Below are 18115 nucleotides of genomic sequence, written 5' to 3' on the forward strand. Positions count from 1 at the left end.
AGTACTCCATCAAAGGCATACTGTAGGCCTGGCATGTCTTGTCTACTAGCTTCAATATGAATCCGATTAAATGTGATAGGGTGAAGGCCCCAGTGCAGCAGCAACAGCACATGATGGAGACGATGATGAGGAGGAGACCATCTCTCTGGATTCCAGAAGGCATGAGGTATCATGTTAAGACTGTGAAAGTACTATTTACTCTACAATGGTGAGGAGTCCTCATCAAAATCAAAAAATCTAATTTCTTTTACAGGACCCAGATGCTATACAGTGGGAAAACCAGCCTGGCAACATAGTGCGTATTAATAAAAGGACACCACATCCTGCCAAATTCCAGCTGCGCTAATTGTATTGTGTTCACAGAGCTCACAAGCTATCAGAAAGTTGTATGGCAACCACCTCCGGCGCCAAATAGAACTGGCAGACATAGACATTCAGTACAAGAAGAAAAAGATGGAAAATCTTGCACTGGAGTCCGAAATAAAAAAGAGGACAATTAGGAAACTGGACCTTGAAATAAAAAAACTTGAGAGGGAGGTGAGATATGCCTTCAATGTACACTGTATGCTAACTGTAACACAAATGTATTAATCATTATTTTTCTTTCCTCCCCCAGCTCCAAGAAGATGACACAGCTCAAAATAAAAATTAGGTATATTCTCGTAAAGTCAAGTGAGCCATGACATATGAGCTCTTATTGTGAGCACACAGGACGGTGGCATCTTTCTAAGGTTTTTTTTATTTTCCCAGCAATCAGTACAACCAAGTCATCGTTATAAGGCATCGCCCTCTTTTGCCCACCCCCCCAGCACCAGGTGTGGCCACTAGCCTATATGAAGGCCCAAAATTGTGTGTTCCTTTCTGCTCTGACAATGGCATGCCCATTCGTGCGAGATGTGGTGCATGAAGAAGCACTTGTGCTGAGGAGAGCCTTCAGGCGAGAAAGGGTCTTCAGGGACCGGTTGGACCCACTGGCCTTCCCTGATGACCATCTATATGAAAGATACAGGTTTTCTGCAGATGGCATCAGGTATCTATGCAGACTACTGGGTCCCAGGATTAAGCACCGCACTGCACGGAGCCATGCACTGAGTGTGGAGCAAATGGTTTGTGTGGCCTTGCGCTTTTTTGCTAGTGGAGCCTTCCTGTACTCAGTGGGGGATGCAGAACAGCTGAACAAGGCCACAATTTGCCGCACAATAAGGAGTGTGTGTCTGGCTATCAAAGCATTAGCAGATGTCTTCATCTCCTTCCCTGGCCACAGAAGACTCTGTGACATCAAAGAGGAGTTCTATAGGATTGCAGGTAAGAGGATCTACAAATTACAGGACAACTGTTAACACATAGTAGGATACTCATTACTTTGTGTGACAGGTTTCCCCAATGTCATTGGTGCAGTGGACTGCACACACATAAGGATAAAAGCCCCCTCAGGTGCCCATGAGGCCGATTTTGTGAATAGGAAATCCTTTCACAGCATTAATGTTCAGGTGAACATAACTTTTTGATATTGTCCATTGACGAACACTCTGCATTGCCAGTGATGTGCATTGATTGGTGTAATATTCCTCATCTTATGATTTCAGATGGTCTGCAATGCTGACTGTGTGATCAGCAATGTTGTGGCAAAATGGCCTGGCTCAGTCCATGACTCCAGAATCTTTCGGGCCTCTGAAATCTATCAGTGCCTATCACAAGGTAAGCCACACAACCCCTATTTATAACCATCATGGCTGTGTCAAGAATATCACTGTGTTTATGAGGTAGTAATGATGAGATTTTGTGTTGACAGGTGAATTCTCTGGTGTGTTGCTGGGAGACAGGGGGTATGGCTGCCAGCCTTTTCTCCTGACACCTTTCACAGACCCCCAGGAAGCACAGCAGGCCTACAACCATGCCCATGCCAGGACCAGGGCCAGAGTTGAAATGACCTTTGGCCTCCTGAAGGCACGCTTTCACTGCCTTCACAAATTAAGGGTCAGCCCTGTTAGGGCATGTGATATTACTGTGGCTTGTGCTGTCCTCCACAATGTGGCCTGCCTGAGGAAGGAGAGGGCCCCCAGAGTGCCACCAGCCATGGACTGGGACAATCCGGCAATCTTCCCTGATGACGACAGTGGTCGGCTGCTGAGGGACCAATATGTGTTGAATTATTTTAGTTAGTATGTGTGCTTTCAATTTTGGTTAAATATGTCCTGCGGTGGCAGAGGAATTTGGGTTTTTTTGGGTTCGTTTTTTGACGAATTTGGCCTCTTATGATGTTTGTGCGGTATACTGTGTGTAATACAAGGCTGCAGGGAGGCTACTGCATCCATTCATTTGTCTGTTCAGTTGATGTGTATGGATTTGTCCTGCATTTATTTTAGTGTGCAGACATGCAGGGTGTGTTATATACAGACCTTTGAATGTGTATGTATCATTTTGTATAATATGCTTGGATTCTGTGCTTTCCATCTTGTAGAGTCACTGTGACTTCAGTTTCGAAAGGAGCTGATGGTTTACCTGCTTTGTTTTGTCCTTATTCAATAAAGGAACATAATGTTACACATTGTGTTTTTATATTCATATGGAATGTGTATTTGTTTATATGACAGAGTACTAGGGCCACACTGAAGAAAAAGGATAAAGTCATAAATTTATGAGGCTGGTTCTTTCTGCAGAAAAGCTACATATTGTTTTTACAGTTTTGATACTTATGACAATGTGATACTTAATATTCTGGCACATCAGCATGTCTTTGTTTATGAAACCATACTGAAGTACAATTTCACGAAATGCCCCACATCTGTCATTTTAACAACTGTCCTCCTTTAAAACAACTGGTTACAATATTATGACTTGTGTTTTTTCCCCCTCTGTGGCCCTAATATTCTATCATTTTATATATAGCCTTATAGTCTATGGGAAACTGTAAATTATCTAATGATAGCAACATCATCTAAAAATCATTTTTTATCCAAAATCATTGAAATTAATGATCACAAACGTTTAAATAATAACAGTGGGTCTAGTTATATGTGATAACAATGTATAGTGAGCAGTGAAATAACTATTGGTTTCCATTTGTGGTGACTGCTGACTGACATTAGGGATGAGATTAAATAGATCCTGGAATTTAGCCTGGTCTGGAGCAGGCTAGCTCCACAGAATAAATCTCCATGGTAATTTATACCATAACATATCCTCCTGCCCCCTATCCATCTTTAGTGCAACCGGATTACGGATCAATTGAGCCAGGATCACCAAGATATCCTGGCTTAATCCCTTATCCTAGTTTTGTGCAACAGGCCCCTGGTCGTTAATTTGCAACCAGCTAGGGAATTAACACAAAGGGAAGAGCGCTCGTTCAGCATGGAGAGGAAGCGCTACAAAGTCATCATTATGTCTTAACCCCGCCCATTTCTTAAAATGTTCATCTGAAAATCTGATTTTAACCCTAACCTTAACTACACTGCTCACCTTGTGGCTAACCCTAACCTTAACCCTAACCTTAACTACACTGCTCACCTTGTGGCTAACACTAACCTTAACCCTAACCTTAACTACACTGCTCACCTTGTGGCTAACACTAACCTTAACTTAAGACCAAAACGCAAATTTTTGTTTTCATACATTTTTACGTCATAGATAATTTTGACTTTATAGCTGTGGTAACTAATGACAAGCATGAGAGCTTGAGTTCTGCCAATTATGTGTATTCTACCCCAACATACGTTACACTTGAGTTAAAATCGATGTGTTATACAAGAATAAGCATGTGGCTCGTTGGTCTAGGGGTATGATTCTCGCTTAGGGTGCGAGAGGTCCCGGGTTCAAATCCCGGACGAGCCCAACATTTAATGTTAGGCCTCCATGAAACTAGTACGCAGTATACTAGATATTGTAGTCTCTATACTGTACTCCAGTATACCTACTCTATACGCGATTATTGTACCTTGTCACTGCCACAGTGGAAAAAGACATAGAAATTCCAATCAGCAATCACATAATCAAAGCCTCCCACCACCTGAAAAGTTTCTTCCACTGGGCTGTGGCCCTCACCAACTGGCCATCTGGCCCATAGAGACTAAAGGACTATGCTGTGGCCCTCACCAACCGGCCATCTGGCCCATAGAGACTAAAGGACTATGCTGTGGCCCTCACCATCTGGCCCATAGAGACTAAAGGACTATGCAGGGGCCCTCACCAACCGGCAATCTGGCCCATAGAGACTAAAGGACTATGCTGTGGCCCTCACAAACCGGCAATCTGGCCCATAGAGACTAGAGGACTATGCTGTGGCTCTCACCAACCGGCCATCTGGCCCATAGAGACTAAAGGACTATGCAGGGGCCCTCACCAACCGGCCATCTGGCCCATAGAGACTAAAGGACTATGCTGTGGCCCTCACCAACCGGCAATCTGGCCCATAGAGACTAAAGGACTATGCTGTGGCCCTCACCAACTGGCAATCTGGCCCATAGAGACTAAAGGACTATGCTGTGGCCCTCACCAACCGGCCATCTGGCCCATAGAGACTAAAGGACTATGCTGTGGCCCTCACCAAACGGCAATCTGGCCCATAGAGACTAAAGGATTATGCTGTGGCCCTCACCAACCGGCAATCTGGCCCATAGAGACTAAAGGACTATGCTGTGGCCCTCACCAACCGGCCATCTGGCCCATAGAGACTAAAGGACTATGCACTCTATGCTGCACACCACATCAAGGCATCTCTGAACTGTACACAAAGAACTGCACTATACTGCATTGCACTCTGTCCATCTCTCTGTATTTAGATATATTCATACTGATACTGTAAATGTGTATATCCACTGTATATCAACCGTTTACCTACTCGGTATACACCGTATGCTCACTGTATCAAGCATATACCCACTGTACATTTGTATATCTGCTAATTCTCTTACAGCTCTATGCTCACTCTACCTAGTTGTATATAATGTATGTCAACTTTGTTTAAACTCTGTCTCTAAATGTTGTCTGGCACCACCATATCACCAAGTAACACTCAGAGTATGTTGGCAAGAAAGGCCCACAGAACAGACGGGCACAGAGTAAGTTTTTCATCTTCTCATTGAAGAGTCTAAAATAAGGGCTCGTCCGGGATTTGAACCCGGGACCTCTCGCACCCTAAGCGAGAATCATACCCCTAGACCAACGAGCCTGTCTGTAGAGTGTTTCTGAGATTTTGAAAATGATTTAAATGCCACGCATGTAATGAAAACTTTGATTCTTCACTGGTACAGCACTGTCTTCTGGTGGTGCTGAGAAGTACTGCTGTTGAATTTTGGGCGTTTGGACAATGGCCACTCAAATCTGTAGATCAGGATTGCACTATAGGGAGACGAGAGCTGGTCGTTAATTTGCAACCAGCTGGGGAATTAACACAAAGCGAAGAGCGCTCGTTCAGCATGGAGAGGAAGCGCTACAAAGTCATCATTATGTCTAAACCCCGCCCATTTCTTAAAATGTTCTTCTGAAAATCTGATTTTAACCCTAACCTTAACTACACTGCTCACCTTGTGGCTAACCCTAACCTTAAATTAAGACCAAAACGCACATTTTTGTTTTCATACATTTTTACGTCATGGATCATTTTGACTTTATAGCTGTGGTAACTAATGACAAGCATGAGAGTTGGAGTTCTGCCAATTATGTGTATTCTACCCCAACATAAGTAACACTTGAGTTAAAATGGATGTGCTGTAAAAATGACATACATGTGGCTCGTTGGTCTAGGGGTATGATTCTCGCTTAGGGTGCGAGAGGTCCCGGGTTCAAATCCCGGACGAGCCCATCTTTTAATGTTAGGCCTGCACGAAACTAGTATGCAGTATACTAGATATGCTCACTCTACCTAGTGCTTCTACACCTGCATTGCTTTCTGTTAGGGGTTTTAGGCTGGGTTTCTGTACAGCACTTCGAGATATTAGCTGATGTACGAAGGGCTATATAAAATAAACTTGATTTGATTTTGTATATAATGTATGTCAACTTTGTTTAAACTCTGTCTCTAAATGTTGTCTGGCACCATCATATCACCAAGCAACACTCAGAGTACGTTGTCTCACACTAGCAGCACGATATCCACAAGTAATAAAGTATAAACAACTGGAAAGTTGGTCTAGGGTTAGGATTCTTGCTTAGGGTGCAAGAGGTCTGGGGTTCAAAACCCATGAGAGACCATTTTTAAAAAAATGTTAGATTATCAGAGCATCATTTACCAGGAATACGACTTTCCCGAAGTGGATCCTTTGTCCTCACCAACCAGGGCATTTGAACTGATTCAAGAGCCCGATCCAAAATGAACGCCGCCGGAGGACTGGAGGGAGACAGAGCAGTCTTCTGGTCAGACTTCGGAGGCGCGCACCCCCCCCCCCCCCACACCTCTTCTGAGTATACTACTCGCTAATATCCAGTCCCTAGATAACAAGGTTGACAAAATCAGGGCATGGGTTGCTTTCCAGAGAGACATCAGGGATTGTAACATACTCTGTTTAATGGAAACATGGCTCTCTCTGAATATGCTGTTGAAGTTGGTACAGCCACCTGGATTCTCACTGCGTCGCGCCAACAGGAATAAACATCTCTCCGGGCAGAAGAAGGACAGGGGTGTATGTTTCATGATTAACGACTCATGGTGTAATTGGAACAACATACAGGAACTCAAGTCCTTTTGTTCACCTGACCTAGAATTCCTTACAATCAAATGCTGACCGTATTATCTCCCAAGAAAATTATCTTTGGTTATTGTCACAGCCGTGTACATCCCCCCTCAAGCTGATACCAAGACGGCCCTCAAGGAACTTCACTGGACTTTATGCAAACTGGAAACCATATATCCTGAGGCTGCATTTATTGTAGCTGGGGATTTTAACAAAGCAAATTTGAGAACAAGGCTATCTAAATTCTATCAGCATATCAAATGTAACACTTGCGCTAGAAAAACACTGGAACACTGTTCCTCTAATTTCCCCGATGCATACAAGGCCCTCCCCCGCCCTCCTTTTGGCAAATCTGATCATGGCTCTATTTTGCTCCTCCCTTCCTATAGGCAGAAACTCACGGCATCCCTAGCCACGTCCTCAGAACATGTGCAGACCAGCTGGCTGGTGTGTTTATGGACATAATCAATCTCTCCCTATCCCAGTTTGCTGTCCCCACATGCTTCAAGATGGCCACCATTGTTTCTGTACCCAAGAATGCAAAGGTAACTGAACTAATTGACTATCGCCCCGTAGCACTCACATCTGTCATCATGAAGTGCTTTGAGAGACTAGTCAAGGATCATATCACCTCCACCTTACCTGTCACCCTAGACTCACTTCAATTTTCTTACCGCCCCAATAGGTCCACAGACGATGCAATCGCCATCACACTGCACACTGCCATATTCCATCTGGACAAGAGGAATACCTATGTAAGAATGCTGTTCATTGACTATAGCTCAGCATTCAACGCCATAGTACCCTCCAAGCTCATCATTAAGCTTAAGGCCCTGGATCTCGACCCCATCCTGTGAAATTGGCTCCTGGACTTCCTGACGGGCCACCTCCAGATGGTGAAGGTAGGAAACAACGTCTCCCCTTCACTGATCCTCAACACTGGAGCCCCACAAGGGTGCATGCTTAGTCCCCTCCTGTACTCCCTGTTCACCCATGACTGCCATGCACGCCTCCAACTCAATCATCAAGTTTACAGACGACACAACAGTAGTAGGCGGCTTGATTACCAACTAAGACGAGAGAGCCTACAGGCAGGAGGTGAGGGCTCTCGGAGTGTGGTGTCAGGAAAATAACCTCTCACTCAACGTTAACAAAACAAAGGAGATGATCGTGGACTTCAGGAAACAGCAGAGGGAGCACCCACCTATCCACATCAACGGGACAGCGGTGGAGAAGGTGGAAAGTTTTAAGTTCCTCGGCATACACATCACGGACAAACTGAAATGGTCCACCCACACAGACAATGTGGTGAAGAAGGCGCAACAGCCCCTCTTCAACCTCAGGTAGCTGAAGCAATTTGGCTTGTCACCTAAAACCCTCACAAACTTTTACAGATACACAATTGAGAGCATCCTGTCGGGCTGTATCACCACCTGGTATGACAACTGCACCGTCCACAATCGCAGGGCTCTCCAGAGGGTGGTGCGGTCTGCACAACGCATTACCGGGGGCAAACTACCTGCCCTCCAGGACACCTACATTACCCAAGGTCACAGGAAGGCCAAAAAGATAATCAAGGACAACAACCACCCGAGCCACTGCCTGATCACCCCCGCTACCATCCAGAAGGCAAGGTCAGTACAGGTGCATCAAAGCTGGGACAGAGAGACTGAAAAACAGCTTCTATCTCAAGGCCATCAGGCTGTTAAACAGCAATCACTAACTCAGAGAGGCTGCTGCCTACACACAGACTTGAAATCATTGGCCACTTTAATAAATGGAACACTAGTCACTTTAATAATGCCACTTTATTCATGTTTACATATCTTGCATTACTCATCTCATATGTATATACTGTATTCTATACTATCTATTGCATCCTAGCCTATGTCACTCTGTCATTGCTCATCCATATATTTATATATTCTTATTCCATTCCTTAGATCTGTGTTATGTAATTGTTGTGGAATTGTAAGATATTACTTGTTAGATATTGCTGCACATGTCGTTACTAGAAGCACAAGCATTTTGCTACACTCGCAATAACATCTGCTAACATCTGCTATTTGAAGTAACACTCAGAGTATGTTGGCTTGCACTAGCAGCACCATATCACAAAGTAAAATTCTGAGTATGTGTAAATGTGCTTGGCGAATGAAGATGATTCTGATTTGTACAAGCCTAGTAAAATTGATTCAGATTGTTGTGTGGATTGAAGATTTCACCCAGGTGGGCTAGTTGAGAACAAGTTCTCATTTGCAGCTGCGAAGATACACTCATCATTCACTTCAGGTGTACATTTCCCCCCCAAAAAATGTTAACCAAAGGAATGATCATATAATTGTGTAAATATATATAAAGCTGCTCAGCTGCTCAGACACCAACACACTTCTCTGCAGTAGATGGCGTGATGAGCATTCCGAACTGAAACATTATCCAACCACGCGAATAAGAAATCCCTCACACGCGCGTGCGCATTTACAGAGCGGAAAGCGTAATTGCGTCGAGCGGAAACTGGTACGTCCTTTCTGAAGCGGACTGCCATCATGGTGAGTTCGCAATGGAGCTTGTGGATTTTGAAAAAATGATTAAATAAAAAATTCCTTATTGTTAAGCACCCTCAACTGATATGTAAATGCATAGCGTATCGCTATGTTCTCTTTTTTTTTTAGCGTTTAAGGTTTTGATAAATAGTTTCCGATGGGTTTTGGACATAATAAAAATGTCGGCTGTTCCGCATGCTACAACGTGGTGAAGAACAGGCCGATAATCAGTAGACTAACCGTAGTCAACTATCGAGCTAGGCCGCGCCAACGTCACCACTATAAAAAACTAATTTGAAAAGCGGTTGCTGTATTTTGTTTTCTTCGTTTGGTTTGTCGGTCCACGGCCATACGTAAACTAGCTAACGGCAGTTACGTTATCTGCTAGCGTGCTAGGCTTAGGGGTAACGTACTAGTACCACTCCGGTACAGTTTGTTGGTGTCTATAGACTTCTCGGTATTGGTGTTTTCCCACAAACTAATAGCCATGTCCCAAAGGTAAATCACATTTTGTAAAACGTGTAGTTTGCTAACCAAGATAACCCATCTACGTGTTTGACAGTGTCGGGAGGGTTAAAGTGTTTGGTCCATCAGTAGGCTGGACAATAGTCAAAATTCACCCAAAACTGGAAAAAAATGTCAGAAGAACGTTGCTAAACTGGAACACTAACGCGAGCCAATAGCAAATGAATGGAGTCGAACGTTCGCAGAGCCTGTTGACTGGAGTGGCGCTTAGAAATCAATTCCACCTAAATGGCACCAAGATATGTATCTCTTACTATTTTACCACTACAATCTTTTCTTAGGACCAAACTGAAAAGTAACTAGTGTAGAAAATAAACATCCTCACATCTATAGTGCCAAGTGTGCTTATGTCTGCATAACGAGGAAGTAGGGTAAAAAAGAAAAAGTGCTACTTCTGATCTAGCGATTGATGACAGCTGAGCACGCTGCCCAACCTTCTGTAATTACAAAGAGGAGATTATCCTGATTTTAAAATGGTGTCCGATTTGAAAAAAAGGTAAATATATACACGATGCGAGATATTTGGCGAAATATACCGGCATGCCTCCAAAACAATGGGGGAGCTCAGCGTTCCAAGGGCAAAAGGTATTTTGGGGTTTATGTTGGATGACTACGGAGTACGCTGCCCAGCCTTACATAATTAGAAAGATATGTTTTAAAATGGTGTCAAATTGAGAGAGAAAAAAGTGGACATTGTACACATTGCGAGATGTTTGGCAAAATATAAATACATACCTATATTTCCCTATAGTAAACAATTGGGAGGGCTACCACAGTTCCATGAGTAATTTGTTAACATTTTAACTACTAACAACGTGGGCAGGTCTCATTGCCAACAATAGCAAAGCAGGCATTGTGGCGTAGAATAAACGGGCAATAGAACGTTCAGAAGGCGAGTTAGTGTTCAATAGAACTAATATGAGCTGGCAGGGTGAAAGATGCCCTGAAATAAGGCCTGCCTCTTTGTGATTACTTTTTTTGTGATTTAAGCAGCTTGGACATATGGTAATATTATGAAACTGGGTTCCACGGCAGATGTAATGAACTAGTTATCAGGAAAAAAAGCATTGTTAAAAATGTCCAGTGTCTAGCCTACCATAATACTATTTTCTGGATCTCTGCCTACCAAGCTAGTTAACAACCCTTATTTGTTGCAGGTGTTCAAGCGCTACGTTGAGATTGGCCGTGTTGCTTACATCTCTTTCGGGCCCCACGCAGGCAGCCTGGTGGCCATCGTCGATGTCATCGACCAAAACAGAGTAAGCATAGCATTGATGATATCCTGACTTTATGCCAGAGGTATCCAACTCTCTTCCTTTTAAGTTACTGGTTGTGCAGGCTTGTTCCAATGCTGCAGTAACATATCAGATTCACATGATCAACTAGTCAGTCTTTCTGGCCTGGAATTGGGAGAGCCCGGCTCCAAACCGGTACCTGACTCACCTAGTCTGGTAGCGTTTGTTTGTCTGTCAGTCTTTTATCCACCAACAATTCTCCAGAGTCCTGCTTCAAAGTGTCCAAAAACTCCCCATTGTGTGAGTGGTAGAGCCAGGTTGTTGAGGTAAACTACCACATAGCGCAGCTCATTTAAGAACGGTTCAACTCAGCATAGACATGTTTAATTAAATTGGCTGTGGTGTGTTTGTCTCAGGCATTGGTGGATGGTCCCTGCACAGGGGTGAAGAGACAGTCAATGCCTTTCAAGTGCATGCAGCTCACTGACTACGTCATCAAAGTACCACACAGGTGAGTGAGAGGACCTCAGGGGTGTATTTACTAGGAACCAAGCAGAAGCAAACTGAATGAAACAGGGAGGTACCTACCTAACTTTGTCCAATATAGACGTATTTGCGTTGCAAAATTTAGCTACGGTTCGCACATGAATATGTTCCAGTCCTCAATCAAGACCTTGATTGGTCAGTTTTATTATAGCGGAGCTGGTACAAAAAAAACATGCGCGCATACACACTTCAATGAATTGAGTTTGGCTTTTGTTTTCCTGTGGTGGATTTTGAGTCGATAGTCACAGACCTATTGCAGTACCCTCGCAGAACACAATACCTTTGGCTCTTCTCTGCCCATTTCGATCCTCTGGGACATAACCCTTCCTGTGTTGCAGCGCTCGTCAGAAGTTTGTGAGACGTGCCTGGGAGAAGGCCCAAGTCACTGAGAAGTGGGCAGGAAGCAACTGGGCCAAGAAGATCGAAGCCAGGCAAAAGGTACAGAGTGTTTTTAGATTACTTTTAGCTGCTAATCAAAAAGCAACTCCTTATGGGGTCCACATGTTTCTGACAGCCTTCTGTCTCCTTCGGTTTTCTAAATGGATGGGGGAATTGGTCTGCTTGTGGGCAACAGTTGGTTCCTCAAGGGTTGTGGCTAAACATTTTGTCAAATGGGACACGGGATAGTTCAATAGGCTTTAGGTGAATCACTGCCCACAAACATCATTGGCTTGCTTATGCTACTGCAATGTTTCTGCATCTCCAGGGTGGTATTCACAAAGAACCAAATAGGCTACAATGGGGAAGGACCTACCCGAATCTGTCCAATAAGCAAATATTTTGATGTCCCAGTTGTGTAACTGTTGTGTGTCTCTGCAGAGGGCACAGATGTCTGACTTTGATCGCTTCAAGGTGATGAAGGCCAAAAGGATGGTGAGTGGAGAAAACGCTCAGATTATTCATTATTATATTGAATATTTTTGGGGTTTCACACTACATGTAAAACGACAATATGTTGTATTTCAATCCCCGAACACATGAAGGGTTTAATGTGTGACAATAAAACCTAATGGGGGGGGGGATGATTGAATGGTCACTGATTTGTTGTTTGTGTCCACAGAGGAACAAGATCATCAAGCATGAGGTGAAAAGGCTGCAGAAAGAGGCAGTGAAGAAGGCGTGATCTGTCATTAATAAATCTTCTGGTTGAATTGTTCTCCGTCCTCTGGTCTTTACTACTGCACACCTGTCAATCACAGCATAGGGCTAGCTATCGCTTCGGTCACACAGACAGCGTGTCCTCACAGCGTAAGGCTAGCTATCGCTTCGGTCACACAGACAGCATCCTTGTGTAAAATAGTACGCAGCGTCATCGGGATATAAATTTATCAAAAGTTCAACATTCACCTGCTACCATTTCTGTCAAGCCGTCAACACATACAGTTTGATTCAGACGTTCGATAAATCCAACGTACTCACCACACTGCCTCTGTAACGCAATACTGCAACACAAATGCAGCCTTTCATTGGAAATTAATGTAATTCTGTTGTACCAAAATGCAATGATGCTGTTGGTGTGATGTAAGAGTAAAGACACATTTCTAGATCACATTTAGAAACTTTGCAACTTTAAAAAATGTAACCCGGGTGTGCCTATATCATTCCACACTGCGACCAGGAACATTAAAGTAGCGGGTAGCTGTCCCTTCCCCCTGACTAGATTGTCAAATGTCATTTTTTTTTTAAATTCTAGGCCTTTCTCCTAATCTACATGTTGAATCGCTACTGTTCGTAGCAACCCAGAAGGTGGTTGCTACATTTACTGCAGCCATCCGCTGCTTTGAGACATTTTGTTTTTTGCGGTGTCTGTTGAAGGCACATCCGACTCATGTTTCAGAAAAGGGTGAAATGTTACAGAATCTAAAACAAAACATGGGAAGAACAAGTGAATCAAATTGTATTTGTCACATGCATCGAATACTACAGGTGTAGTAGACCTTACAGTGAAATGTTTACTTACGAGCCCTAAACCAACAATGCCGTTTCAAAAAATACAGATTCGAATAAGAGAGAAAAGGTAAAAAGCAAGTAATTCAAGAGCAGCAGTGAAATAACAATAGCGAGACTATACAGGGGGGTACTGGTACAATCAATATGCGGGGGTCACTGGCTAGTTGAGGTAGTATGTACCACTGATATTATGATTGTATAATCTGCATTGCAGACCAGCAGGCAGTTTGTTCTCCTGAAACCTCTTGACAACTAGTGCAGGTCACAATCAGTAACTGGCTGGGGGTGATGTAAGAGCCGACTGCTCAATTTCTTTAGTTTTGGGCTCACTTGAATAACAACAAAAATCGTTAACAAATCACTACTTTTATATGGTCACAACGTGTACATGTTCAGTGGAACTAATTAAATTGAAAGCATCAGTTTAAAAATGGTAACTGGTGGAAACTGGCACCCTGTATCAGATAATGGAATGTGACGCCGTTGCTATTCTCTTTTAATGCAGTAGGTGGTGGTGAAAGATTGAGAAACTGGCAAATAAACTCAAATGTGCTTTTTTTGTTGTCGGGGATGCTTTTCTAAAGCCTAGTTCATATTGGCAGTTAAGTGACTCAAACTTTTTGTTTGCATATATGATTCGAATCATTTTGTTTTTCCCTGCAGTCTGAACAACCATAAAAGCACATGGAATCAGATATTTCGCACACAGCCGTCGTTACTATGACAACTATCGTAGCCATGTCAGTGAATGACTGCTTTGAATAAACGCATCTGATTTGGCCACTTTGGACAATCAGTATTCCAAAACGGATTTGAAAAAAATTATCTGATTTGCGCATAAGGGCTTGTGTGAACAAGGCTGAGTGATCGAATAATGTGTGAACAGCAAAGGAGTGATAGGCGCGCCTCATTAAACGTTTGATAAATATACTAGATTTGTGTTCGCAATTCTAAATGAATGCGCTAAGGGGGTAGTATATCGTCAGTAGCACTTCCCTGCTGTGTGTGGCTGACAAGTCTGTTTATGCCACCTTCAACACCCTCCACCCCCAACAGGCATGTCTAGATGAGAAGAGTGGTGTAGCGTGGGGGAGGCAATGTAGGTTGTTATTGTGTTCGGGCGCTTCTCTCTCACACTGTGGTCAGGGTGAAAGAGAGAGAGGGGGGGGGGGGGGGGAAACCAAAATAGAACAACCTGAGATACTGCCGGACTCAGGATAATAAGAGATTGGAGTGAGAACAACTCTGTTTCTATCTAACAGAAGATGAGGTTGGGCGCTTTATGACACGTTCTATCACCCAGTGTCTTCAAATGCCCCGTTTTTAATGTCGAAATTTATGGTGGAAAAACCAACAGACTTTGGATGTATTTATTAGGGATGGGCATTTGAAATGTTTGGACTGTTCTAATACTCCCATTCTTTATTTTTTGTAGAGTACTTGACTGGGGAAAGAAAGTGCTTATTTATCTATATGCCAACAGATAGCAACAATGCTTTATTTAGTATAACCATTACAGATAAATCTTAATTGCTAATTTGCCCCATAAACACTGTACAAAGCATTAGGAACACCTGCTCTTTCCAAGTCATAGACTGGCTAGGTGAAAGCTATGCTTGTGTATGTGTGCCATTCAGAGGGTGAATGGGCAAGACAAAATATTTAAGTGCCCTTTGAATGGGGTTTGGTAGTAGACATGGGCACAACTTTGGTTTTGGAAGTTGGGGGGACATAACTTTATTTTAATTTTTTATATCCAGTCGATAAATACTCCAAACAGCCTACCTGATCGCACGGAGGCGTCCACATGGTCCTAAAGCAAACTATTGCCCTGTTTTGTATCACATTCCAATTATAAAACTGGGGGGGACACAAATGCAATTTCAGAATGTGGGGGGCGTCCCCAGTGAAAGTTGCACCCCTGGTAGTACGTCCCAAGAGCACCGGTTTGTGTCAAGAAATGGAACGCTGCTGGGTTTTTCAAGCTCAACCGTTTCCCGTGTGTATCAAGAATGGTCCACCACCCAAAGGACATCCAGCCAACTTGACACAACTGTGGGATGCATTGGAGTCAAATGGGCCAGTATCCCTGTGAGAAAACAGTCTATGACTTGGGTGACTGGAGTCTCTGACAATTTTATGAGCTTTTCCCTGACACCGCCTATTATAAAGGTCCTGGATGGCAGGAAGCTTGGCCCCAGTGATGTACTGGGCCGTACGCATTACCCTCTGTAGCGCCTTACGGTCAGATGCCGAGCAGTTCCCATACCAGGCGGTATTGCAACTGGTCAGGATGCTCTTGATGGTGCAGCTGTAGAACTTTTTGAGGATCTGGGGACCCATGCAAAATCTTTTCAGTCTCCTAAGGGTGAAAAGGTTTTGTCGTGCCCTCTTCACAACTGTCTTGGTGTGTTTGGATCATGATAGTTTGTTGGTGATGTGGACACCAAGGGACTTGAAACTCTCGACCCGCTCCACTACAGCTCCGTTGATATTAATGGGGGCCTGTTTGGCACGCCTTTTCCTGTAGTCCACGATCAGCTCCTTTGTCTTGCTCACATTGAGGGAGGGGTTGTTGTCCAGGCACCACATTGCCTGTTGTCTGACCTCCTTCCCTATAGGCTGTCTCATCATTGTCAGTGATCAGGCCTACCACTGTTGTGTCGTCAGCGAACTTAATCATGGTGTTGGAGTCGTGTTTGGCCACGCAGTCATGGCTGAACAGGGAGTACAGGAGATGGCTGAGCATTGCACCCCTTGTGGGGCCCCCGTGTTGAGGATCAGCGTTGCGGACGTGTTGTTGCCTACCCTTACCACCTGGGGGCGGCCCGTCATGAAGTCTAGGATCCAGTTTCAGAGGGAGGTGTTTAGTCCCAGGGTCCATAGCTTAGTGAGGAGCTTTGAGAGCACTATGGTGCCCTATGAACGCTGATCTGTAGTCAATGAACAACATTCTTACATAGGTATTCCTTTTGTCCAGATGGGATAGGGCAGTGTGCAGTGCGATGGTGATTGCGTCATCCGTGGGTCTGTTGGGGCGGTATGCAAATTGTAGTGGGTCTAAGATGTCGGGTAAGGTGGAGGTGATATAATCCTTAAATAGGCCGTCATTGTAAATAATAATTTGTTCTTAACTGACTTGCCTAGTTAAATAAAGGTTCAATAGAAAATATATATAATAATAACTCCAGAGTTATAATCAATAATTTTGCGGTGGCAGGTAGCCTAGTGGTTAGAGCGTTGGTCCAGTAACTGAAAGGTTGCTAGATCGAGTCCCTGAGCTGACAAGGTAAAAATCTGTCATTCTGCCTCTGAACAAAGCAGCTGAACAAAGCATTGTTCCTAGGCCGTCATTGTAAATAATAATTTGTTCTTAACTGACTTGCCTAGTTAAGGTAAAATAAAAAAAATAATAACATCCATTTGAGATCAAACTTCTGGCATTTACATGAATCAGTCCAATGCCGCAGCTGATTTCAGATCAGTTGGAGTCTCTAATCCAATGCCACAACTGTTGGATTTCAGATCTATCGAAGTCTCTAATGCCACAGCTGTGGGATTTCAGATCAGTCGGAGTCTCTAATACAAGCGTACTATGCTCAGTTGGTAACCTCTTATTTGAAAATAACATAGAACAACTGTAGTTTGAATTGGCATAGATACAAGATTGTCTTGAACTGTACCGTTCAGCCCATGCCTCGAGTGGGGACATGGGCTGAAACAAAAGTCAATGATGCTTACTTGTTGCGGTCCTGCAGTGTGATGATAATGCTGATCATTTATGGTTGAGATTTCCTGAGTGGGAGTTGGGATGTTGACAAGTCAATGTCTCAGCGCAGCCTTGAAATGCAAGGACAGGGTCCAGGCACCAAGATGATTTGGATGGACCCCCATCCTCTCTGTCTCTCTCTGTTTCCAACATGGCTACAGTAGAATCGTAGCCAGTCGTGTAGTGCCAGCAGGGGGTGTTAGACTTTGAAGAAACGCCAATCTGATAATGACTCTGTTCAATTTATTATTTATTAAATTGAAGCCTTAGCAGGTAGGAATCTCCATCTGAAGCTCATTTTATGAGCTGAATGGTATGGTTGCTAGGGTGAAAACTGTGGTTGAAGCCTTAGCTGGGAGGGATCTCCATCTGTAGCTCATTTTATGAGCTGAATGGTACGGTTGCTAGGGTGAAAAGTGTGACTAAAGCCTTAGCTGGGAGGAATCGCTTTTCCATTGTCATTTTTGTTGGACTTGCATTCTGTAGCAGGTATGAATCACATTATTATTATAGATAGTATAGACGTCAAATGGGAGAACCAGTCCTTGGGTGGTTCCTAATGTTGTGAGATTCTCGCTTGTGTTTACAGATCAAATGGTTCTGCAATTGTAACAGTAAGCAACTGAAACAAAATGGACGACTGCGGTGTAACGGTTATTATGAGAACATGTTGCATGGATTGCTACGGTTTAAGAATATGAAAGTGTGTATTCTTATTTTAAATGTAGCTCTGTACCTGTCTATACATTTTCTAAATGTAACCTTTATTTAACTAGGCAAGTCAGTTAAGAACAAATTCTTATTTACAGTGATGGCCTACCAGGGAACAGTGGGTTAACTGCCTTGTTCAGGGGCAGAACGACAGATTTTTAGCTTGTC

At 43.6% G+C, this 18115-nt stretch overlaps 2 protein-coding genes and 3 non-coding genes across 11 annotated transcripts in view; 4 read left to right on the plus strand and 1 right to left on the minus strand.

Annotated features, from left to right (window-relative positions):
* The window catches only part of LOC139559119 (putative nuclease HARBI1), a 3770-nt gene extending 1203 nt beyond the window's left edge, over nt 1-2567 (plus strand). For 2 of the 7 annotated variants that reach the window (XM_071374847.1, XM_071374849.1), the window contains 5 exons: nt 80-166; nt 254-1305; nt 1375-1490; nt 1587-1698; nt 1793-2567. In XM_071374847.1, the coding sequence (XP_071230948.1) occupies nt 834-1305; nt 1375-1490; nt 1587-1698; nt 1793-2163 (1071 nt within the window). In that variant the 5' untranslated portion in view covers nt 80-166; nt 254-833 and the 3' untranslated portion in view covers nt 2164-2567. The remainder of the gene's footprint in view (nt 1-79; nt 167-253; nt 1306-1374; nt 1491-1586; nt 1699-1792) is intronic. The other 5 variants (XM_071374848.1, XM_071374853.1, XM_071374850.1 and 2 more) reach the window with 5 other exon arrangements.
* Nucleotides 2568-3759: 1192 nt separating this feature from the next.
* Nucleotides 3760-3831, plus strand: trnap-agg (transfer RNA proline (anticodon AGG)). Its single transcript has one exon. It is a non-coding gene; the product is annotated as a tRNA-Pro (tRNA).
* A 1264-nt stretch (nt 3832-5095) lies between these two features.
* Nucleotides 5096-5167, minus strand: trnap-agg (transfer RNA proline (anticodon AGG)). The gene has a single exon. It is a non-coding gene; the product is annotated as a tRNA-Pro (tRNA).
* A 560-nt stretch (nt 5168-5727) lies between these two features.
* On the plus strand, nt 5728-5799 carry trnap-agg (transfer RNA proline (anticodon AGG)). The gene has a single exon. It is a non-coding gene; the product is annotated as a tRNA-Pro (tRNA).
* A 3250-nt stretch (nt 5800-9049) lies between these two features.
* Nucleotides 9050-12673, plus strand: LOC139559130 (large ribosomal subunit protein eL14-like). Its single transcript, XM_071374864.1, has 6 exons — nt 9050-9217; nt 10894-10995; nt 11388-11482; nt 11856-11955; nt 12337-12390; nt 12578-12673. The coding sequence occupies exons 1-6, from the start codon at nt 9215-9217 to the stop codon at nt 12638-12640; spliced, it is 417 nt and encodes a 138-aa protein (XP_071230965.1). The 5' UTR covers nt 9050-9214; the 3' UTR covers nt 12641-12673.
* The last annotated feature ends 5442 nt before the right edge of the window (nt 12674-18115 follow it).

The sequence above is a fragment of the Salvelinus alpinus genome, chromosome 29, assembly GCF_045679555.1.
Source record: "Salvelinus alpinus chromosome 29, SLU_Salpinus.1, whole genome shotgun sequence".
NCBI classification, from domain to species: Eukaryota; Metazoa; Chordata; class Actinopteri; order Salmoniformes; family Salmonidae; genus Salvelinus; species Salvelinus alpinus.